This window comes from Hemitrygon akajei, chromosome 10 (genome assembly GCF_048418815.1).
Source record: "Hemitrygon akajei chromosome 10, sHemAka1.3, whole genome shotgun sequence".
In the NCBI taxonomy this organism is placed as follows: domain Eukaryota; kingdom Metazoa; phylum Chordata; class Chondrichthyes; order Myliobatiformes; family Dasyatidae; genus Hemitrygon; species Hemitrygon akajei.
Window position 1 is genome coordinate 51,588,024 of NC_133133.1, and position 25,653 is coordinate 51,613,676.

A 25,653-nucleotide genomic window follows, 5' to 3' on the forward strand; every position below is an offset into this window, starting at 1 on the left:
TTCTCAATGGATGAGGTTACATGCTACGAGTTTAGTGGGTCAACATTTGGAAAATTGCTAAGGTCAAACTACAGTTCCTGCTGGTAGACTGCATGCAGTAGCAAGGAATGTGGAGGTGACCAGCATCAACTTTCCTTGTGGTTTTTCACAGATGTAGTCTATTTTTTCCAGCATTTATCTAATGGACTGTTCTACTAGCATATACACTTCCAAGTATTATGCAGTGTTCCGTGCCCAGCTTCCAATCTAGAATAAACGGATGTAGCTAAGCGCTGCATTGGAATCTCAGCTCACCATGATCAATCTTCATTTTTTCCCATCATGGCTGTGGCTTTTCACAAGAGATTGTAGACTATCACAGATAATCAACAGATTACTGTCTTACTGAGGTATAGCCGGTAAAAGATATTCAGCTCATATCTACTACCCTGTCTCAGGATGGAAGCATTTGTAACACCAGTAAAGCTGCACTTCCCACAATGCAGTTAACATGCAATTCCTTCCTGAACTTCTTGTTAAAAATTGTTCTCTGAAAACCCTGCTAAGATAGTACTTACTAACCCTTCTCCCCGCTTCCATCTGCCTCTCCTCCTCCTCTTCTGTGTCCACCTTAATGCTTATCTAAGGGAAATACCTACCACTGCCCCATCCCTGGGAGCAATTGTGCATGAATCTCAACACCATAACAAAGTCCATCAGCATTTGGCACGTTAGTCTCAGTAGACTGCAAAAAATTCAAAGAATACCAAAAAAAAACATGGAACCTGTGGAGAATTGCAACAGCAGTCAGAGAAAATCTATTAGCACCTCTCTTACAAAGAAATGATAATCCTTTTAAACAGAACTTGATGGAGAGGGAGGCAGGTTCACCTGTGCAGGGTTAAGGTAGAGGTCAGCTGGCTTTTAGTTATAGACTTGTAGAGTCTGCAATATACAGCAGATATAGGCCCTTCAACCCATACAAATACGTCCATGCCAACCATGGTTACCACTGATCCAGTTCCAGTGTCCTGCATTCAGCCAATCTATCTGTAAGCCACACCCCTCAATTCTGGTGCTTCTGCCTCAACCACTTTCTCTGGCAGCTCATTCCATATAATCACCACCCTCTACATGAAAAAGTATCCCCTCCAGTTTCTTTGAACCTTCCCCCTCTCATTCTAAATCTATGTCCCCTAGTCTTTAACTCTCCTACCCTGCAGAAAGATCTGGAATGACAACAGTGGTATCAAATTGATGATTAACTATCTGCCCAGTCAACAGTGCTTGACCAGCCATCAGCATCACCAACAGTTACTCATATTAATATATTTGTCAATAGGGCACCCTGCAGGGCATGCGTTACCACTGTGTTGTCACACGCCTTGGAAACCTCAACACAGCTGACTGGCATACAAAATGCCTGATTTCCAGAACCACCATTCATGATACTCAGACAGGAATGCAACCATTAGACCCAAGGAAGTTCTATCATCTTCAAAAACCTGGAAAAAGAAGCATCTAATTTATATTAGATTACCGTATATATGGAGAATCACTGAATTGTTTCTTGATTCTTCCAGTCCTGAGGAAGGGTCTTGGCTTGAAATGTTGTCTATTGGTTTCCCTCCAAAGATAAACACAGGAAAGTCTGCAGATGCTGGAAATCCAAAGCAGTACACACAAAAAGCTGGTGAAACTCAGCAGGTGAGGCAGCATCAATGGAAATGAAAAAAAAAACCTCAGCATTACGGGCTGAGACCCTTCTTCAGGACCGAAAAGGAAGGGGGAAGATGTCAGAGTAAAAAGGTGGGAGGAGGGAAAGAGGATAGCTAGAAGGTGATAAGTGAAGCCAAGTGGACTGAAAAGATAAATGGCTGGAGAAGAATGAGTCTAATAGGAGAGGAAAGTAGACCATAGGAGAAAGGGAAGGAGGAGGGTCCCGAGTGAGGTGATAGGTGAAATGTTGGAGGCCAAAGGTAATAGAAGAGGGAGTGGGGAGAAATTTACCAGAAGGAGAAATCAATGTTCATGCCATCAGGTTTGAGGCTACCCAGACAGAGTATAAGGTGTTGCTCCTCCACCTTGAGGATAGCTTCATTTTGGCACAAGAGGTGGCCACCAAGCAACACGATGGAACGGGAAAGAGAATGGGAATTAAAATGTTTTGCTGCTGGGAAGTTTTGCTTCTGGTGTATGGAGCAGAGCAGCTTGACAAAGTGGTCCCCCAACTTACCATGGGTCTCACCGAAGTAGGGGAGGCTGAATCGGGAGCAACAGACACAATAGACAACCCCAGCAGACTCACAGGTGAAGCATTGCCTCACCTGGAAAGACTGTTTGGGGCCCTGAATGGAAGTGAGGGAGGTGGTGAATGGACAGGTGTAGCAATTAGGCTGCTGGCAGGGTTAAGGACCAGGAAGGAGATTAAGTGGGGGAGGACTAACGGACAAAGGAATCACAGGAAGAACAATCCCTGCAGAAAGCGGGGGGGGGGGGGGGGGGCAGGTAAAGCATCCCTCCAAAGACGCGGCACTGTATTCCCCCAGCGTTTTGCGGGTGTCCAATTGTATATTAGGTGTTTTTCTACAATGTACGTTCTTTGTTTAAATTATTCTCTTGTATATATTAATAATATAGTATATAATAAATAAAATTAAATCAATTATTTAAATGCTTTAAGCGCGAAGTCGTGAATATTAATTACTGATTAATAAAGGTGTTTGTTATGAAGGGTCAACGGTTTCACCGTATGACTGACGAAACAAAGAGGGTGTTGTAAGTTAATCAAAATACTAGAGAGACTTTATTGCTAATGCTATTTAACCTGGAGCTTATTGATATTTGGGGCAAAAGTATACTCAAGACACGGGCCCCACTGTACTCTTCCAGGTAGTTGTAGTCACTGTACTCTTTCGGGTTGTTATAGTACAGAGAATACGGTAGTACGAATCCAATCCAGGAAGTGGTGGCGATCTCCGGTCCTTCAGCAATCAACATGGCGCTTTTTAAAGGGCTCCTTCCTACAGCTTTGCGTTATTGTGGCGTTTATCCTCAGGTAATTTTATTTCAACATTATATGGAAAAATATTCAAGCTGTGAAAGTCGCGAATCGAGTGGTTTTACGGCTCTGGTCACGGTGGAAGTGGTTCGGTTTGAAACCATTCTCAGTTCTGAGCCTGATTACGGGACTGATTTGCGAGGAGTGCGGTCTCATTCCAGGTGTGTGGTCGTTCTGTCGTCTCCTTCGTGAAGTTCAAGGCTCCACTGAGTACCTTGGGCGATTCCAGACCACGCTCTCCAGAATCATGCTATGAAAAGCACTTGACTGGGGGTTATTCTGCTTGTTGTGCTGGTTATAACACGGGAAAGAACTCGTCATTCCATATCCTTCTACATACAGTAGCTCACAGCCTTGAAGCTTTTAACCTTGATTTAATTCCCTCTATCCCATTCCCACACGAATATTGATCCTGGTTTGCTCAAAGGTCAGGATACCTTATTTCTGCTTTCAATTTTCATGTATAGAGTTACCTAATCGGCTTAAGACCATAAGACATAGGAGTAGAATTAGGCCCTTTAATCATGTCTGATTTATTACCCCTCTCCCCATAACTTCTGACTCACTGACTGATCAAGAAGCTGCAACCTTCCACTTTAAATAGACTCAATGATTTGGCCTCTACAGCCATGTGCGGCAATAAATTCAACAGATGCATTAGCCTCTGACTAAAGAAATTCCTCCCCATCCAGGTTCTAAATGGACCTATCTCTATCCCAAGGCTGTGTCGACTGGTCCTAGACGCACTCACTGTAGGGAACATCCTCTCCACATCCACTCTATCTAGGCCATTCAATTTTGATAGCTTTCAATGATCCCCCATCCCCTCCCATTCTTCTAAACTCCAGCGAGTACAGGCCCAGAGCCATCAAACGCTCCTCTTACATTAACCCTTTCATTCTCTGAATTATTCCTGTGAACCTCCTTTGGGCCTCCTCCAATGCCAGCTCATTTTTCCATACATAAAAGGCCCAGAGCTGCTCACAATACTCCAATTTCGGTCTGACCAATACCTTATAAAGACTTAGCATTACATCTTTGCTCTTATATTTTGGTCCTCACAAAATGAATGCTGTTATTTAATTTGCCTTCTTTACCACCAACTCAACCTGCATGTTAAACATTAGGGATTCCCGCACAAGGACTCCCAAGTCCCTATGCACCAATATTTTGAATTTTCTCCCCATTTAGAAAATAGTCTACAGTACACCTCTATTCTTTCTAGCAAAGTGCATGACTATACTACACTATATTCCATCCGCTACTTCATTACCTCCTCTCCCAGTCCAAGTTCTGCAGTCTCCCTGCTTCCTCAACACTCTGTGCCCCTCCATCTATCTTCGTGTTGTCCAGAAACTTGACCTCCAAGCCATCAATTCTGTCATCCGAACCATTCACTTAAAATGTGAAAAGAAGCAGTCCCATCACCGACCCCTGCAGAACACCACTAGTCATGATAGCCAACCAGAAAAGTCCCCTTTTATTCTCACTCTTTGCCTCCTGCCAACCAGCCAGAGCTCTCTCCATGCTAGTATCTTTCCTGTAATATCCTGGGCTCTTATCTTGTTAAGCAATCACATGTATAGCTCCTTGTCAAGGGCCTTTTGAAAATCCAGGTTAAAAAATAACTACTGGCTCTCCTTTGTCTATCCTGCCTTCAAGCATTTCATCAGATTTTCCAGGCAAGATTTCCCCACAAGGAAACCATGCTTAGGCCTATTTTATCATGTACCTCCAAGTACTGAAACTTCATCCTTATTAATGTACTCCAACTTCATCCCAATGACTGAAATGAGGTTAACTCGCCCATAAATTCCTTTTGGTTGAGGGCCAACCTCTTTTGCCACTGTAAAGATCTCCAGATGAGCAGAGCTAGGTGCGGAGTAAACTCAGGACTCGATAGTAGAAATCAATGATGAGGATTAATTGGGGGGATACTACAAGGAGTAATCAAACTAGGAGCTCACTTACTCAGGATTTGAGTGCACAGAACACTAGGTCACACAGAACCCAAATCCAGGACTCAGCGATGAGCACGGGTCCAGAATAACCTCAAACAGAACATAAAACACAGGAGACCTGTGCAGCTCAAAATCAAAAACTAATCACTTAAGAAGGAAAAGCTGAAGGAAACTATATTCACATAATGAAAACACAGTCACAGCTTGATGATAAAAGTGGCCATTAAACAACTCTAATAAATTTTTAAATATGACATTCAGGTGCATCAAGATGCCCCTCATTGGTCTGGATGGTTCATGACAGCCTCCCTCCCTTCTTAAAGAGCGGAGTGACATTTGCAACTTTCCAATCTTCTGGAACCATTCCAGAATCAAGTGATTGTTGAATGATCACTACTAATGGCTCTACAATCTCCTCAGTTTTATCTTTTAGAACCCTGGTGTGTAGTCCATCTGGACCAGGTGACTTACCTACCTTCAGACCTTTCAGCTTCCCAAGCAACTTCCTCTTAGTAATAGCAATGACACTCACTTTTTCCCTTGACACTCTTGAATTTCTGGCATAATGCTAGTGTCTTCCACAGTTAAGACTGACGCAAAATACTTATTAAGTTCATCTACCATTTCTTTGTCTCCCCTTTACTTTCTCTCCAGCATCATTTTCCAGCAGTCCTCTATCTACTCTCGGCTCTCTTTATTTATCTGAAGAAATGTTTGGTACAGATGTCCCCCGTTTTTCGAATGTTCATTTTACGACAACTCGCTGTTACGAAAGACCTACATTAGTTACCTGTTTTCGCTAACAGAAGGTGTTTTCACTGTTACGAAAAAAGACAGCGCGCGTGCCGAGCAGCCAAGCTCCTCCCCCGGAACTGCATTCTAGCCGGCATTGCTTAAACACGTGTCTGTGAGCATCTGTGCTTTATGTCGATTTATTTTGTGTATCTATTAGCAAGATGAATTCTAAGGTATCGGAAAAGCCTAAAAGAGCACGTAAGGGTGTTACACTTAGTGTAAAACTAGACATAATTAAGTGTTTCGATCGTGGTGAACAAAGTAAGGACATAGTGAGTTTGGCTAAGGGTTTGTGGAAGTTGACAAAGATGATGTTGAAGAGGTTTTGGCATCCCATGACCAAGAACTGAGAGATGAAGAGCTGATGAAGAGGAAAGGATAACAATTGAAGCCGAACGCAGTAGCGAACGGCCCAAAAGTGAAGTCGCCCAGGAACTGAACGTGAAGCAATTTCGTGAGATTTTCGCTGCAGTGGACAGTGCTGCAATAATTACAGAAAAGTATTCCTACATTATATAGGCTGTGTATTATCAGATCATTCCTGCTTTTACTATATATTACTGTTATTTTCGGTTTTATGTGTTATTTGGCATGATTTGGTAGGTTATTTTTTGGGTCTGCAAACTCTCACACATTTTTCCCATATAAATAAATGGTAATTGCTTCTTCACTTTAGGACATTCCGGCTTACGAACCATTTCATAGGAACGCTCTACCTTCAAATAGTGGGGGAAACCTGTATCTTTCTTTATATTATTTATCTAGCTTCCATTCAGATTTCATCTTTTCTTTCCTTATGCTTTTTAGTTGTCTTCTGTTGGTTTTTAAAAGCTTCCTAATCCTTTACTTTCTCACCAATTGTTGCTATATTATGTCCCCTCTCTTTTGCTTTTATGCTGTCTTTGATTTACTGTGCCAACCATGGTTACCTCATCCTCCTTTTAGAGTACTTCTTCATCTTTGAGATGCATCTATCCTGTGCTTTATGAATTGCTCCCAGAAACTGGATTCTGCCATCATTCCTGCTAGTGTCCCTTTCCAAGCAACTTTGGCTAGTTCCTTTCTCATGCCTTTGTAATTTCCTTTATTCCACTGTAATATTCATACATCTGGCTTTATCTTCTCCCTCTTGAACTGCAGGTGAATTCTGTCATATTATGATCTCTGTCTCCTAAGGGTTTCTTTACCTCAAGCTCCCTAATCAAATCTGGTTCATTAGTTGGGGTCATGTACTAGGTCCGGTGCTCCCGGTGTGGCATGCTGTTTATCAGTGAGAGCTGACGTAGATTGGGAGACCACTTTGCCGAGCACCTACACTCCGTCTGCCAAAAAATGAAGGATCTTCCGATGGCCACCCATTTTAATTCCACTTTCCAATCCCATTCTAATATGGCTATCCATGGCCTCCTCCACCGTCGTGATGAGGCCACACTTAAGTTGGAGGAACAACACCTTCTATTTTGTCTGGGTAGCCTCCAACCTGATGACATGGACATCAATTTCTTGAACTTATGGTAATCCCCCCCTTGCTTTCACCTCTCCCCATCCCCTTTTCTCCCTCTCACCTTATCTGCTTGCCTTATCTGCCCATCGCTTCCCTCTGCTGCTCCTCCCCCTTTGCTTTCTTCCATGTACTCTTCTATCAGACTCCCCCTTCTCCAGCCGTGTATCACTTTCATTAATCAACTTCCCAACTGTTTACTTCATCCCTCCACCTTCAGGTTTCACCTATCATCTTGTGTTTCTCTCTCCCTTCCCCCCACCTTTTAAATCTACACCTCAGCTTTTTTCTGCAGTCCTGCCGAAGGGTCTCAGCTCGAAATGTCCACTGATCTTTTTTCAGTAGGTGCTGGCTGGCCTGCTGAGTCCTCCAGCATTTTATGTGTGTTGATTTTCCCCTAGTGGGTTCAACCACAAGCTACTCTAAAAAGCTATCACAAAGGCATTCTACAAATAACCACTCTCTTGGGATCCAGTACCAACCTCATTTTCACAATCTACCTGCTGCTGAGTAGCCTACGATCAATTATGGAAAACTCTGAACATCCTCTACATAGCACCATCCAGAGACAGAGAAGCAGCTTCAGCGACAGGTTACTATCGATGCAATGCTCCTCAGACAGGATGAAGAGGTCAATACTCCCCAATGCCATTAGGCTTTACAATTCTACCGCCAGGACTTAAGAACTTTTTTAAAAGCTATTATTAATGCTTTTTGAGATAGTGATTTAGATGCATATCATATTTTTTTACTGAGTTAAGTATTGTATGTAATTAGTTTTGCTACAACAAGTGTATGGGACATTGGAAAAAAGTTGAATTTCCCCATGGGGATGAATAAAGTATCTATCTATCTATCTATCTATCTATTGAAATCCCCCATGACTATCAATACAATGCCTCTTTGCATTCCTTTTCTACTTCCCATTGTAGTTTGTAGCCCACTTTCTGGCTATATATAGCTCCCAATAGGTATTTTTACCCTTGTACCTATATCTGCATTTACATTCTACATCTTTCGATCCTACATCATTTCTTTCGAAGGATTTGATTTCATTTTTTACCAACAGAACCTCAGTACCCCCCTCTGCCTGACTGCCTGCCCTTTCAATACAACGTGTGTCTTTGGATGTTAAGCTCCCAACTTCCTTCAGCCACGACTTAGTGATGACAACATCATACCTGACAATTTCTAGCTGCACTACCTGATCATCTACTTTATTCTGTATACTGTGTGCGTAAAAATATTAACACTTTCAGTCCAGTTTTTGTCACCCCATTTGAGTTATCCCCCATTTTACACTTAAACTCATCCTACTGACTGCAATTTTGCCCTATCATCTGCCTGTCCTTCCTCACAGTCTGACTACACATGCATGCATCTATTGGTATACCAACTGCTCGATCACTCTGGTTCCCATTCCCCTGGCAAATTAGTTTAAACCATCTCCAACAGCTCTAGCAACCCTGCCCATAAGGATAGTGTTCCCCTTGCGTTCAGGTGTAACCATTCTCTTTCTGCAAGCTTCGAAACATTAAAGTAACTCAAAGGAACCGATGGGAGTACAAAGTGCAGGTCTAGCTTCATCTTTACTCCCAGCAAGGAACATATGTATCATGTGGTAGAGGGATGATGCATATTCTTAGATATAGATAGATAGATAGATACTTTATTCATCCCCATGGGGAAATTCAACTTTTTTCCAATGTCCCATACACTTGTTGTAGCAAAACTAATTACATACAATACTTAACTCAGTAAAAAATATGATATGCATCTAAATCACTATCTCAAAAAGCATTAATAATAGCTTTTAAAAAGTTCTTAAGTCCTGGCGGTTGAATTGTAGAACCTAATGGCATTGGGGAGTATTGACCTCTTCATCCTGTCTGAGGAGCATTGCATCGATAGTAACCTGTCGCTGAAACTGCTTCTCTGTCTCTGGATGGTGCTATGTAGAGGATGTTCAGAGTTTTCCATAATTGACCGTAGCCTACTCAGCGCCCTTCGCTCAGCTACCGATGTTATACTCTCCAGTACTTTGCCCACGACAGAGCCCGCCTTCCTTACCAGCTTATTAAGACGTGAGGCGTCCCTCTTCTTAATGCTTCCTCCCCAACACGCCACCACAAAGAAGAGGGCGCTCTCCACAACTGACCAGTATCTGTAACCCGTAATGAATTATGTAAACCAGGGGTGTCAAACTCAAATACACAGTGGGCCAAAATTAAAAAATGGGTACAAGTCGAGGGCCGGACTGGTTCAGTGTTTATTGCAAAACTTATTGAAATGAATTTATTACACATATTAACCTGGAACTAACAAAGCTTAGGTTATTGCCTACAAAAACAACATTGAACATTAAATAAATAAAAAATCAGTTGCATTTATTTCTTATGGCTTTATTTGCAGCTTTTCCGGAGTAATTTCTAATGAAAACATTTTTCCACAGGCCAACACTCTGTGATTCACACTAGTCTAAGCCAGTTACTTGGCATCTCATCTTGGATGCAAGTTCATCAATGTTTGGAGTCAGGCTCTGAGCTGAGGAAATCCTCAGAATTGAGTGAAGGTGTTCATCAGAAAGACGACTCCTGTGTGATGTTTTGTTTATCTTCATCAAAGAGAACAGTTGTTCACACAGATATGTGCTGCCAAACATAGAGAGCATTTGAGCAGCTTGGGTACGCAGCTGGGGCAATGTGTCGGGAATGAAATGTAGAAACTGTGCAACGCCCACCGAGTCATACTTTGTCTTGAGTGTGTCACTACATTGGAGTTCAATCAGCTCCATTTGTATGTTGGTTGGTGCGCTTTCCACGTCAGCTGCAAATGGATTACTGAGCAGTTCAAACCTGCTTTTTTGGGGTTCAAAGTCGGCAAATCGCCGTGTGAAGTCGGCACCAAGTATGCTAAGTTTTTCAGCAAACTTTGCACGTGGGAACACTGCGGTAGAAACCTGCTCTTTCATAGTTTGGCAACACGGAAAATGGCTCAAGTTTTCTTGCTGCATCTGCGTCTCCCACAGGCGCAGCTTGGTTTTAAAAGCCCACACTGCAGCGTACATGTCTGTGATCACACGACCCCACCCCTGAAGCTGCAGGTTGAGCGCATTGAGATGGCTCGTGATGTCACACAGAAACACCATTTCACAAAGCAACTTTTTATCCCGGAGCTCTGTTGGTTGTGTCTTTCCCTTTGCTTTCCATGAACTGACAGATCTCCTCACGCAACTCGAAACATCTTTTCAGCACTTTTCCTTGGCTTAACCATCGCACCTCTATGTGATAGGGCAAATCATTATATTCTGAACCCAACTCCTCCAGAAACGACTTGAACTCGCGGTGATTCAAACCTTTGGCTCTTATGAAGTTAACTGCTCGTGTTATGGTGCTCATTATATGTTCCATTTTCAAGGCTTTGCCACACAACGATTCCTGGTGTATGATGCAGTGATAAGCTGTCAGCTCACCTGCGCTGTTTTCCTCCCGCATCTTCTCCCGGATCCTGCCCACCAATCCACTCTTTTGACCGCACATCGCGGGCGTTCTATCTGTCGTCAGTCCCACAAGTTTATCCCAAGGCAGCCTCATTATATTTACACATCTAGATACCTCTTCAAAGAGATCTTTTCCAGTAGTTGTGCCATGCATTGATCTTAATCCCAAAAGTTCCTCTGTTACACACAGACTTGAGTCCACTCCACGAATGAAAATTGACAATTGGGCAGTATCAGAAGTGTCCCTGCTCTCACCCACAGCAAGGGAATGTGCGATGAAATCTCTTCCCTTCCCCACCAGCTGTTGTTGTAGATTGGTGGCAAGCTCACGTACACGGTCAGCAACGGTGTTTCTGCTCAGGCTCACATTTGAAAATGCTTGCCTTTTATCTGGGCACATGACGTCGCAAACTTTCATCATGCAGTTTTTAACAAATTCTCCCTCAGTAAAGGGCCGGGTTCTGCTGCCACAATAAAACTAGCCTTTACAGCAGCCTCACTTTGTGTTTTGGCTTTTGTGAACATAGCCTGCTGTGACGCCAGACTTCTTTTCAACTCTTCTACCCTCTGGAGCTTCTGTTTCTTGTCCAGATGCTTGTATTTGTCGTGGTGTTTCGTTTCATAGTGTCGTCTTACGTTATATTCTTTAATTACAGCCACACCGTCTCCGCACACAAGACAAACAGGTTTGCCCTTTATATCTGCGAACATATACTCTGCCTCCCACCTGCCTTGAAAACCCCTGTTTTCAAAGTCCACCTTTCGTTCAGCCATTTTTGGGGTGAGGGATAGCTGAAAGTTGACCACACGTGACTAGCGCCATAAGGATGCTGATGAGAGAGTAAGGCAAGCGCGAGCAATGCACTGGCAGTGCATTGTGGGATTTGTAGTATTAGTGGTGCATGCAATATACCGGCAGGCCAGCTCTAATAGAAAAAAAAATTATTCATTAGTGATATTCAGGAAATAAACCAGGGAAGCCGAATAAACACTAAAAACCCTGAAAACCTGGTACCTGAATAAACTCAGCATTAGCCATATCATACGTCATAGGCGCTTCGATTACTGGGGCCAGCTTTAATAGTAATTAGATATTATCTCGCGGGCCAAAGATAATTCCACCGCGGGCCGGATTTGGCCCGCGGGCCTTGAGTTTGACATATATGAACGAACAAGAATGATTAATCAACCAATATATATACAAGATTACTCACATATTATTTAAATATTAAATACACAACAATATCTTCCGCAGAAGAGATGCCAATGATCCACAAATCTAATACCCCTCTCCCCGCACATATTTCTCAGCTATGCATTCATTTGCCAAATTATCCTTCTCTTACACTCACTGGCATGTGCACAGGCAGCAATCCAGGGGTTACTACCTTGGAAGTTCTGTTTTTCAGTTTTCCACCTCGTTTTCTAAACTCTCTTTTCAGGACCTCCTCTCTTTTCCTACCTATATTGTGGGTAGCAATATGTAGCACGCCTTCGAGCTGCTCACTGTCCCCTTGAGAATGTTGTTGACCTGATCCAAGACATCCCTGACACTGGCACCTGCGAAGCAAAATACCAACCAGGTGTCCCTTTCACATCCACAGATTCTCCTGTATGACTATGGAATTCCCTATCATTGCTGTACTCCTCTTCTCCCCCCTTCCCTTCTGAGCCATAGAGCCAGACTCAGTCGTTGCAACTTCTTCCGGTAAATTGCCCCCTCCAACATTATGCAAAGTGGTATACTTATTATTGAGGGGAACTTCCACAGTGGTACCTTCACTGGCTGCCTAATCCCCTTCCCTCTTCTATAAGTCAGTCAGGCACCTGCTTCCTGTAACTTAAGGGTGACTACTTCCCTGTAGCCCCAATCTATAACTGCTTATGAGCTGTTATGAGCTGAAGGACATCAACCTGCAGCTCCAGTTCCTTAACATGGTCTATAAGAGCTGCAGCTTGGGTGTATTTTGTGCAGATGTAGTTAAGGGAGACTGGAGGTCTCCTAGGATACCCACAGCTCACACAAAACATACCACTAAATCTGGACCAATTTCCAGTGCACTAGCTGTGTACTAATAGACAAAAAGAGAGAAAAAAATTTACTAGAAACTTACTTAGAACCTCAGCCTGTGCTTGCTCATTCCCATTTTAGCCCATTGAGCCAAAGGCTCCCACTTTAACACTGGCCCACTCCAAATGTGGCCATTCCAATAATGATGATGTTACATAGGAGCAGAATTAGGCCATTTCGTACATTAAGTCTACTCTGCCGTTCAATCGTGGCTGATTTATTATCCCTCTCAACCCCATTCTCCTGTCTTTATCTCAGAACCTCAAAACCTATCAACCTCCGCTTTACTACTACTACGTTGACTCAGGCCTAGGGGGCCGGCGTCGGGCATGATGACGGACTCTCCACTCCTCCCTCTGCCTTATCAGTGTGTTCAGTTCATCTACATTAGCTGTGCCACTATCTTCTAGGAATGTGTTGACCATAGTCTTGGGAAGGCGCCCAGGGTTCACCCTCCCACGCTTGGGCTCCCATGTGATGACTAGGCTGGCAGGTAGCTCAGGGTGGCGTAGACAGTGCCCTGCTAGTTGCAGGCTTCTCGCCTCGATTTTAGTCGTGAGCATCGTTAGGTCATCATAGAGCTTAACATTCATCATGTGCTGTTGCCAACTCACATCAGAGCCATCCGGAGCATTCGAGTATAGCAACCTTCTAGTGACTTTCTCATGGTCCTGGTGAGATGTCCACGTCTCGCATCCGTACGTGAGAATGGACTCTATGACTGCTATGAAGATCCTCTTTTTGAGCCCTCTGGTCAGGTTCATCCTCCAGATTTCCTTCATGTCGTTCATAGCCCTCCACGCTAGCACCTTCCGTATCTTTATGTCCTTCTCCGAACTCATCATTCTTGACCCGAGGTACTTTAAGTCTAAGACCTTCTTAATGGTATCATTCTTTACGGTCTTGAGAGTACCTTCGTCGCAGTTGAACGGCATATACTTTGTCTTTTGAGCGTTTAGGTGAAGTCCAACTTTATTGCACTCAATTTCCACTTTTGTCAGTAGATGGGTGTGCTTCCTGCATCTGGTCAGAGAGCAGGACTATGTCATCTGCAAAATTGAGATCTGTGAGCACAACAGGTCTGACCCTTTTGGTTCGTCCTGGTTTTAAATATACCCAATAACTTGACCTCCATAGCTGCCTGTGGCAAAGAATTCCACAGATTCCCCACCCTCTGACTAAAGCAATTCCTGCTACAGCTTGCATCTGCAGCTCTCGGACTGGGTAATTATCTACTGCTTTCTGAATATGAGAAAGAAAAGCACGATATGCCATTCACCCTCCAGATGAAGACATTTATTTTCTTATCTCTATCCTGGATGTCCACTCCCATTTTTCCTTTGGTTCAAGAAATCCTTGTCATGGGAATCTTCATCCCCACATCTACACTGTTAGGTGTTGTAGGATTTTGTACATTACTGTGCAAAAGTCTTAGGCACATATATACAGCTAGGGTGCCTAAGATTTTTGCACAGTACTGTACTCATCATCATTGAGTGTAGAGCGAGTTTATAAATCTGGCAGGAGTAAAGGATGTTGGGAAATGGAGAGGGTGGAACGCCACGGGAGGGTGTGACACTGGTGGCAGAGAGGAGTGCCGGAGTGGTGTTGGTGCAGGGACACTCATCCTGAGACACCAGACAAGGTTATTTGATTCCAAAAATTGCTTTATTGATCATTACAGAATATCTCTTTTGTGCTTCCTGCTCCCTCCCCCTCCCTTCCCCCTTTCCTAACTATGTGCCTAAGTGTTTCGCACAGTACTGTATGTGCTAACTCCTCATTATTCACAAAGGCTAGGGGCTTCCTGTCATTAGCAAAGTAGTATAGGTACCATAATGGGTATTGGCAATAGCACTGAGGTTGCATTCACACGGAGCAGTCAAACCCATTGTGGATATAAGGAGACACAAGAAACTGTTGATCTCCATTTAGGGTGGGAATGAAAATCCAGCAGGACAATTCATCTCATCAGCAGAGTTCACCCTTCCTGCCAGGTGTGTTCAAAGGCAATGTTTTGTTGTGATTACAATGAATGCACAGGAGACAGCAAAAACCTGGATGCAACAAACAATCTGCTGGAAGAGCTCAGTGGGTCGAACTGTAAGGGGTAGAGTGGGAGAAAAGGAATTGACTGCATTGTGAGTCGAAAGTCCCAGGGTTTCAACCCGAAGCATAGATAATTTCCTTCCCCCAGCCACTCCCCACAGATGCTGCTCAACAACTGAGTTCTTTCAGCAGGTTGTTTTTGTAACTCCTATTTAAGTTGCAGCAAACTAGATTCTGGCTTCAGTCACAGATTTCCTGCATTGCTGACTTCTTAGTGCCCCTACCCCAGCTCCAGAGACACTCGCTTCAGACCTCAGCTGTTCTGGCTCACCTGGGGCCATGCTCCTAACACCCTGAGCTTCCCCCAGAACCAGCTCCAGCCCTGTTTGATATTTCAATATCTGCCAGCACAAAGCATCTTACAGCAGAGAGATCAGAGCACAGGGTTCTGGAGGAACAGCCTATGTTTTCCATTACTTCCAGTAATACAAGGCTGATCTTGTGAATATGCAGATCTGTGAATGGTCTGTCTGTTGCTAGCAAGGACCTAATTATATTTCACTAACAAAGCCTTTTGCACTCAGAGAGTAAAAGCCTAGTTTGCTCAATATCTTGTCATAGTACCACCAGCTCCCCCTATTCCAGGATTCAAACTGGTGAATGTTTGTTTTCTTCCTTCCTTCCCGAGTGTACCTTTCCTTTGGTGGGATGACTAGACCTGTACACAACATTCCAATTGCATAAGGTGTTTTTACTCCCGTGTTCAAACCCTCTTCAAATAAAGGCCAACGTGCTGTTTACTTTCCTAAATGCTTGAATGTTCTGTTTCAGTGACCCAAGAATGAGGACATCCAATTCCCTCTGAATGTCAACACTTTAAATCTCTCATTTTTAAATAAAAATCTTCACCTTTCTCCTTTTTCTTCTACCAAATTTGACAATCTGATATTTTTCCACTAAACATTCCATCTGCCACATCCTCATTCACTTACCCTGTCGCAATGGCCCAGCAGTAGTTCTGATTTCTCCTCTAAATCCACACAATCATCCAGCTTTGTATCATCAACATATGGGCATGTGACATTTGAATCACTATAAATTGTAAACAGCCGTCACTTCCTTCAGTGCCCACTCATTCCAATTTATTCTTACTTCTGTGCTCCTTGATCCATGCCAGTTTGCCATATCCAAGCCTTGTGTTCTAGTTTTAATAATTTCATGTGTAACACTGTATCAAAGGGTTTCTGAAAATAAAAATACACTATGTCCATTGGTTTGCTTTTGTTTATTCTGCTGGCTACACTCTCAAGAACCCAATATTTTAGTAGAACTTTATTTTCCATTCATAGTTCCAACCTTTTGTAATTTTTTTAATGCCAGATACCCATTTCGTCAATGATGAATTTGCGCAAGTTCACTACTTCTAATCTCAGGTTCTCTGGACTAGTTTCCTGTTTTCTTTTTCTTGCCACTCTTAGATCATGGCCTTATATTTACTACCTACTAATCTATGGAACCGTTCTAGACATGATCAAGTTTATTATCATATGCACAGTGCAATGAAAAGCTTACTTACGGCAGCATCACAGTCACTTTGCATCATATAAGCAAGCAGCATTCACAAGGAACACGTAGATTAAATATCAATTACTGTATACACAATTTTTACAAGTAACCATAATTAGGGCAAAAAACAACCATTCTAGTGCAAGATGGTCAAAAGTGTTCATAGTGTTGCAAAACTATAATGATTAAGGTTTTTCCCCTGGTTGGTTTAAGAACCAAATAGTTGAAAGGAAGTAGCTATTCCTAAACTGAGGCTGGGGGATTTCAAGCTTTTGTACCTCCTCCCATATGGAAATACTGTAGAAACCTCTTTCTACATTCTAGGTTATAAATTAGTAAGGCTAACATTACTTTCATCTTTATAATTACATTTTGTGCGAGGCCTGGCATGTACATTCTGGTGATGTATGTACCTGGACATTAATATCTCTCAGGGTTTCCACTTAACCTACTGACATTTATTTCTAATTCTTTTTCTCCCATATTCTTTGCCTATTTTACTAGCAGCATTGTGTCAATATCAAACTTAGACTTACGGATCTGGTTTGTACACATTGTTTAATATGATTGTATGTATATACTGTACTTTGTCTGTTGTTGACTAACAATTCTATCAACCAGATTAGTAATTCGTGTCCAATTCCATGAATGTTCATTTTAGTTAATAAGCTGAATTCCTCTCTCATGGGACATACAAAGCCATCTCAATCTTGTGCAGCAATATGTGTTACCTTTCAGTTCCATGAAGTAGCTGTGGTCCTGTCAGTAGGCCTTTTCCATTCTTTCTAACTGCGCCTGATTATTGGAGATGTTTAGAAATAGATGAAACAAAAACTCACTCATCCAAAAACATGTGAGTTGATTAAAATCACTAATATCAATTAATTAACATTATTGATAAAAACTCAGATTCTATTAACTTTTAATTGGAGATTATTAGCTCACTCAAATGAATGTGATTACACTAGATGTGCCAACTATGATTGGAGGGCCAAATATGGTATACCAGCACCTTGGCTCAGGTTTGTTTGGAGCTGCCACTGGATAAAACAACTTTTAAAAGACATTTGGATAGGTACATACGTGGATTGGAAAGGTTATGGGCCAAATGTTGGCATACGGGACAAGCTTGGATTGAGTATCTTGGTCAGAATGGACCAGTTGGGCTGAAGGAACTGTTTCTACACTGTGTAACTCTATGACCATGGAATAAGATTGCTCTGCACCTCGATCCTGCAACATAGACAACTAAAGTGTGATACACCAAGTCTTTGTTCTCTGAAGAACCTACAACTAGCCATTAACCCGATCCAGCTCATAGGTCTTTAAAACAGTTTTGGATGGCTTAATTCTTTACAAATTCACACTGGCACATTAATCAGCTCAAATCCATCTACATGGTCATGTACACCATTGGTGTGGTGTTTAAAGACTGTGGTGTTTTCCATAAAACCAAATAAATAAAACTTAAAGCTCATATGTTCTCTCTAATACACATTTTTAAACAATTTTTTCAAGTATGATAATTTTTTTTTATTGTGGTTGGAAATTCCTAAATGTGTTTGGGCAACTTTTTTTTGACAAGGTAAATGTATCCTTGACAAAGATCAAAGTTGTAATAAATGAAAGTACAGTAAAGGTTATAAAGTTCTGGAGGTTGTAGATGTATGATTCAGAGCAGTCCAGTATAGGAGTCACAGATTGACCCCTTTGATCCACCATGTCCATGTCAACTCTTTGGCCCTCTGCCCACACTAGGTCCAGTTCCAGTAGCCCATCTTCATTCCTGATCTCTAGTGCTGACCATGTGGAGTTTGTACATTTTTCCTGTGCTTATGTGCTCTGATTTCCTCCCACTTCCAAAAGACAAGCTTGTTGATAGATTCATTGGCCAATTACCCCTACCATATAAGCAACAGGAAGAATCTGGGAGAAGTAGATGAACCAGCATTCTGTGAACCAGCATAGACATGGTGAGCCAAAATAACCTCCTTCTATCTCATAAGGAAATATGGAACAGTACTGAGCAAATTGGTAAGTTGGTTTATTATCTGTCACATGTACCAAAGTATAATGGAAAGGTTTGCTTTGCATGCTATTCATACAGATAATTTCATCACATCAGTGCATTAAAATCTTACAAGGCAAAACAATAATAGAATGCAAAAGTGTTACAGTTACAGAGAAAGTATAGTGCAGGCAATAAGGTGCAAGGCCATAACAAGATAGATTTTGAGGTCACAAGTCCATCTTATTGTATTAGAGGATTGTTCATTAGCTGTTTTTAAGCTTGGTGTATTACCTGTATTTTCAGGCTTTTGTATCTACTGCCTCATGGGAGTGGGGAGAAGACAAAATGTTCACGGAGCTTGGGATCTTTGATTATGCTGGCTACTTTACCAAGATAGCAAGAAAATGTAGACAGATGTACCAAGTTTGTAAATTTTGTTTTATATTATGTATATTTTATACTGCAGATGTTAATCCAACTAAGTCGGAGAAACATTACTTCGCCAGTCCAGATCAAAGGAATGGATCACCTTGTTTTGACAGTAAAGAGCATTGAAAATACTGTCACGTTCTACTCTCAAACACTGGGAATGCAAGTTGTCACTTTCAAGGTAAATTTTCTGTTTATCAGTTTTTCTTGTTTGCCATTTGTGTACTTTTTGATTTCATCAACACTATTTGTCCCTCTACATTTAAATACATTCATAACCAAAACATCTTTCCAAATTTGGAAAAACTGTTCCAACAGTTCTCTCTCATATTCTTATAAATTTGTCAAATAGTTCAGTCTTACTTAAAATTTCAGGTAAAGCCTGTTGTTTCTCTCTCAAACATGCATACAGTTGGCCCTCCTTATCAGCGGGGGATTGGTTCCGGGATCCCTCGTGGATACCAAAATTCAAGGATGCTCAAGTCCCTTATTTAACATGTATCAGTGCGGTGGTCTTTAGGACCCAGCGGAACCCTGGACTTTATTTAACGTGTCTCCGTGCAGTGGACATTAGGACCTGGCATCGCAGCTTTGAATCCGCAGTGTTTCTGTTGACGAAAGTAATCACGATCGCGATTGAAAATAAGGTGGAAGTAATAAAGCGATCGGAAAGAGGTGAAATGCCATCGGTCATGGAAAAACATTAGGCTACAATTGGTCAACGATCGGAACAATTTTAATGGAGCATATGAAAGGCCCTGCCCCGATGAAAGCTACAATTATTGCTAAGCAATGCAGAGGTTAAATTATTAAAATACGTATATTTCTTAAGAGTTTTATATGCATAGAAAGGTAAAATATGTACTATATACTAAGAAAAATGTTTGACTAACTGACGCTAAGTAATACCGGATGTACCTGTTCTGACTTCAAATCCAACTTAAAGACGGACTCAGGAACAGAACTCATTCATAACCCGGGGACTGCCTGTACTTTTAAGTCATTTCTAGATTACTTATAATACCTAATACAATATAAATGCTATGTAAATAGTTGTTATACTGTATTGTTTAGGGAATAATGACAAGAAAAAATAGTCTGTACATGCTCAAGCATGAGCGTTGGAGAAAGAACTTCCGGGATTTCCCGATCCGCGGATGGTTGAATCCACGCATACGGAATCTGCAGATAAGGAGGGCCGACTGTATTTCCTCTCTTTTGCAATTTGTCTTGGTTATCAATCAGATCAGGGTTTCTTTTATTACTCTAGAAGGTGATGGTGAGCTGTTTCCTTAGCATGAAGCATTATAATTATGACGTTGAATTCTGACTCAGTAATAATAATAATGTTTTCAACTTCAGTTTCAGTTTACAATAACCATAAACTTCATGATATTTCAAGTGCTTATCTAACCCTACCTTTTTTTTAATGATCAAGCATCCACCATTCTTGGAAACAGAGAATCATGATTCACTACGGTTTGAGAGAAGAATTTCCATATACAGTAGTTCAGTTTGAAATGACCAGCCCCTGATTTTGCAGCTATGTGCCTTTGTTTATGGCTCTCCTTCTAGTGAAGACATCTCAACATCTACCCTGTTAGGCTCCTTTAAGATTTTTATAAGTTTGAATTAGGTCACTTCTCATTATTCTAATCCTCAAAAAATACAAATCCAAACTGTTCAGTTCTTCTTCTATGACACAATCCTCTCAACCTAGATATTAGCTTGGTGAAGCTCCTTAAGGCTATTTCCAATGTTACGAGAGCTGTTTTTTAAGGGGACCACAACTGTGCACAGTATTCCAGATGTGGCCTTACCAGCACTGTAACAAAACCTCTCTACTCTTAAACTCAAACCTTTTTGCAATAAAGGCTAACCACCATTTGTCTGTCAGGCCTGCACAGGCAGGCACACCCCAGTCTCCATTCAGCCAACAGGAGTTGCCTGCCATTCGTTTCCCACTCATCACCTGCAGCCTATTTAAACCCAGCTCTCAGCCACAGTCCTTGTTCACCCATTGAACCAACCGGCCTTAACCAGTTGTTCCCAGACTTCATTTTTGCCCATGATGTTTAGCATATGTTCTTTCTCTTCTTATGGCCCCTCACGGCTTGTTATTTTTAAAGTCTATTATTAAAGTAATAGCTCATCCCTGAATCATCTCTGCTGCACTGCTTTTGGGCCAAGCCTTCTCTATGTTTCCTGATAGGATAAGTGAACAAGCAATTGACCCAGCAGTGTTTGCTCACCTAAATGAAGGTTAGGTTGACATGAGCACATGATCCAGAAGCAGCAGGAAACCATTGACCATCTGCTTATCTTTCTCTTCCAACTCTCCATCTCGATACAGTGACCTCACACCAGGTTGCAGCTCCCTCTGAGCCCCGGATTCTGGCGCCCAAATGCTTCAGCAGATCCCCAACCCAATGCCGCAATTTCCTGTCCCATTGCACCTTGCACTTTGAGTTCCACCCATATCTGCATTCTATGGACAGAGCCAAGATTGCCTTCATCATCTTTCTCTTGCCTGGGTAAGCTCCGACCTGGGTTGCCGCTATTGAGACAATAAGACCACTATTTGCAATAAATAAGAGGAAATCAGTGCTGGAGATGCGCTGATTTTCAACCATCCAGGAAATAGAAGGGAGGCAGCAGATTGGATACTTCCCCTGTGTCAAGTCCCATGCTCGGTGCTGGATTACACCGTGAAACTTAGGACCATCGCGGCACAGTGAGACTGGAATGCAAACATTCTGCTGGTCCACTGCCATCACAGCTTGTCATTGTATTTGAAAGGTGAGCCGTCTATCTGGGAGATGTCCACCGACATCAAAAGCCTCATCACTCTGGCCCTCCAAATTGACATTCAGATCACCAGTTCCAATCCCAGAACCATTTCATAACACCCACTGGCCACTACGAATATTTGGTGATGCCTTGTGGGCTCTCCAATGGTCCGGCTGTTTTCCAAGCCTTCATTAACAAGATCCTCTGAGACATGCTACAGAGACTCTGTGGGTGAAGGTTCGGAACAGGAAGGGGTCAATAACTTTACTGGGTGTTTTTTTTATAGGCCGCCTAATAGTAACAGGGATATTGAAGAGTAGATAGGGAAACAGATCCTGGAAAGGTGTAATAATAATAGAGTTGTCGTGATGGGAGATTTTGATTTCCCAAATATCGATTAGCATCTCCCTAGAGCGAGGTGTTTAGATGGGATAGAGTTTGTTCAGGAAGGTTTCTTGACACAGTATGTAGATAAGTCTACAAGAGGAGAGGCTGTACTTGATCTGGTATTGGGAAATGAACCTGGTCAGGTGTCTGATCTCTCAGTGGGAGAGCATTTTGGAGATAGTGATCATAATTCTATCTCCTTTACAATAGCATTGGAGAGAGATAGGAACAGACAAGTTAGAAAAGTGTTTAATTGGAGTAAGGGGAATTATGAGGCTATCAGGCAGGAAATTGGAAGCTTAAATTGGAAACGGATGTTCTCAGGAAAAAGTACAGAAGAAATGTGGCAAATATTCAGGGGATATTTGTCTGGAGTTCTGTATAGATACGTTCCATTGAGACAGGGAAGTTATGGTAGGGTACAGGAACCGTGGTGTACAAAGGCTGTAATATATCTAGTCAAGAAGAAAAGAAAAGCTTACAAAAGGTTCAGAGAGCTAGGTAATGTTAGAGATCTAGAAGATTATAAGGCTAATAGGAAGGAGCTTAAGGAAATTAGGAGAGCCAGAAGGGGCCATGGAAAGGTCTTGGTGGGCAGGATTAAGGAAAACCCCAAGGCATTCTACAAGTATGTGAAGAGCAAGAGGATAAGATGTGAAAGAATAGGACCTATCAAGTGTGACAGTGGGAAAGAGTGTATGGAACCGGAGGAAATAGCAGAGGCACTTAATGAATACTTTACTTCAGTATTCACTATGGAAAGTGATTGTAGTGATGACTTGCAGCAGACTGAAAAGCTTGAGCATGTAGATATTAAGAAAGAGGATGTGCTGGAGCTTTTGGAAAGCATCAAGTTGGATAAGTCACTGGGACTGGACGAAATGTACCCCAGGCTTCTGTGGGAGGTGAAGGAGGAGATTGCTGAGCCTCTGGCGATGATCTTTGCATCACCAATGGGACGGGAGAGGTTCCAGATGTTTGGAGGGTTGCAGATGTTGTTCCTTTATTCAAGAAAGGGAGTAGAGATAGCCCAGGAAATTATAGACCAGTGAGTCTTACCTCAGTGGTTGGTAAGTTGATGGAGAAGATCCTGAGAGGCAGGATTTATGAGCATTTGGAGAGGTATAATATGATTAGGAGTAGTCAGCATGGCTTTGTCAAAGGAAGGTCATGCTTTACAAGCCTGATTGATTTTTCTGAGGATGTGACTAAACACATTGATGAAGGTAGAGCAGTAGATGTAGTGTATATGGATTTCAGCAAGGCATTTGATAAGGTACCCCATGCAAGGCTTATTGAGAAAGTAAGGAGGCATGGGATCCAAGGGGACATTGCTTTGTGGATCCAGAACTGGCTTGCCCACAGAAAGCAAAGAGTGGTTGTAGATGGGTCATATTCTGCATGGAGGTCGGTCACCAGTGGTGGAGTGCCTCAGAGATCTGTTCTGGGACCCTTACTATTCGTGATTTTTATAAATAACCTAGATGAGGAAGTGGAAGAATGGGTTAGTAAGTTTGCTGATGACACAAAGGTTGGAGGTGTGGATAGTGTGGAGGGTTGTCAGAGGTTACAGCGGGACATTGATAGGATGCAAATCTGGGCTGAGAAGTGGCAGATGGAGTTCAACACAGATAAGTATGAAGTGGTTCATTTTGTTAAGTCAAGATCAGAGGGATCTTGGGGTCTGAGTCCATAGGACGCTCAAAGCAGCTGCGCAGGTAGACTCTGTGGTTAAGAAGGCGTATGGTGTATTGGCCTTCATCAATCATGGAATTGAATTTAGGAGCTGAGAAGTAATGTTGCAGCTATATAGGACCTGGATCAGACCTCACTTGGAGTACTGTGCTCAGTTCTGGTCACCTCACTACAGGAAGGATGCGGAAACCATAGAAAGGGTGCAGAGGAGATTTACAAGGAAGTTGCCTGGATTGGGGAGCATGCCTTATGAGAATAGGTTGAGTGAACTCGGACTTTTCTCCTTGGAGCAATGGAGGATGAGAGGTGACCTGATAGAGGTATTGATCGTGTGAATAGTCAGAGGCTTTTTTCCCATGGCTGGAATGGTTGCCACAAGAGGACACATGTTCAAGGTCCTGGGGAGTAGGTACAGAGGAGATGTCAGGGATAAGTTTTTTTAATCAGAGAGTGCTTGGAATGGGCTGCCTGCAACGGTGGTGGACGCGGATATGATAGGGTCTTTTAAGATACTTTTAGATAGGTACATGAAGCTTAGTAAAATAGAAGGCTATAGATAAGCCTAGTAATTTCTAAGGTAGGGATGTGTTTGGCACAACTTTGTGGGCCGAAGGGCCTCTATCATGCTGTAGGTTTTCTATGTTTCTATCTTCCAGGCCTCGTCCTTGGGATATCAAAAAGCGGCCAGTTATGAGGCCCTGAGAGCTGGTCCCATTCGCGCAAAGAACCGAAGTCAGAGTGTAAAGGCCAGGTCAGGGTCTTCAAAGGAAGCCCACACACCCTAAAGAGAAAAAAAAAGAGATATCAAAGATAGAAATAAAGTTGTTTCCAAAGATGCAAGCAAAGGAGTTGCTGTTTAAGACCGTCTTGACTTCGCCCCGACTTCATGGCTTGCCTCCATGGTTTCCCTCAGGACATTGTGTTGGACTGGGGCCCACAGTTTGTCTCCCGCTTCTGGAGAGCCTTCTGCTCACTCATTTACACTTCAGTGAGCCTGTCCTCTGGCTATCATCCACAGACCAATGGTCAGTCAGAAAGAGCCAGTCAACAAGTGGGGAACTTTCTGCGATGCTTCACTGCCTCGAACCCTTCCACATGGAAGGAGTACCTGTTCCACATTGAATTATCCCACGATCTGCAAACTCCTCTGTCACCCTTTCAAGTTTCCTTCATGGCTGCCAAACCTGTTGTAAGTGAGGAAACAGATTTGATACCTCAAGGACAAGGATTTTGGACACACAGCCTTGGTAGTGAAGGATTTTATTTACAGAAGGCAAACGTGGGAAAATGGCAGCAGAAGCAACACGCACACGTGTGCAATTTACAGTAGTCAGATCGGCAAGAAAACACACGTGGACAATTACTAACGAACGTGGGAAAATCGTGTGGTAATAAAGTACACGCGTACACACACACACAGGAAAAGTCAATACAATACCCACCCCCCTTGACTCTGTACAGGGACGGCTCTCTGCCTTTAGGGACAATAACCAACGTTCCCAACCCTATTCAATGCACAACTCACCAGTAATTTCTCCCACACTGTTCCATGATTCTCAGCCCGGAGTGAAACAGGGTGATCCCTCGGATGGCAAAGAGAGAAAGGGTTGTACAATGTCCTGTGTATGTTACCAAAAAGGGCTTCTTTGGTTTGTTACGAATAGGAATGCTTCTTTGTCTGTTAAAAGTTTCTCTTGCCGTTGTTTCGCTTTAGAATGGCTGATATGGTAATTGTATTCATTTGTTAATCAATGGGGAATGTTATTGTGTTTTGTGAGGCTGGGAACTTGGAGGAGGGGTTGCGCGGGCTTGGGGAGTCCGGAGGGAGACGCCGAGGAAGGAGGACGTGCGCTCGGGAG

The 25,653-nt window shown here is 42.6% G+C and overlaps 1 protein-coding gene across 1 annotated transcript in view; it reads left to right on the plus strand.

Moving 5' to 3' along the window:
- The first annotated feature begins 2,908 nt into the window (after window positions 1-2,908).
- glod5 (glyoxalase domain containing 5) overlaps window positions 2,909-25,653 on the plus strand; it is a 47,434-nt gene continuing 24,689 nt past the window's right edge. The window contains exons 1-2 of the mRNA XM_073058278.1: window positions 2,909-3,037; window positions 18,960-19,103. Of these exons, the coding sequence (XP_072914379.1) occupies window positions 2,978-3,037; window positions 18,960-19,103 (204 nt within the window). The 5' untranslated portion in view covers window positions 2,909-2,977. The remainder of the gene's footprint in view (window positions 3,038-18,959; window positions 19,104-25,653) is intronic.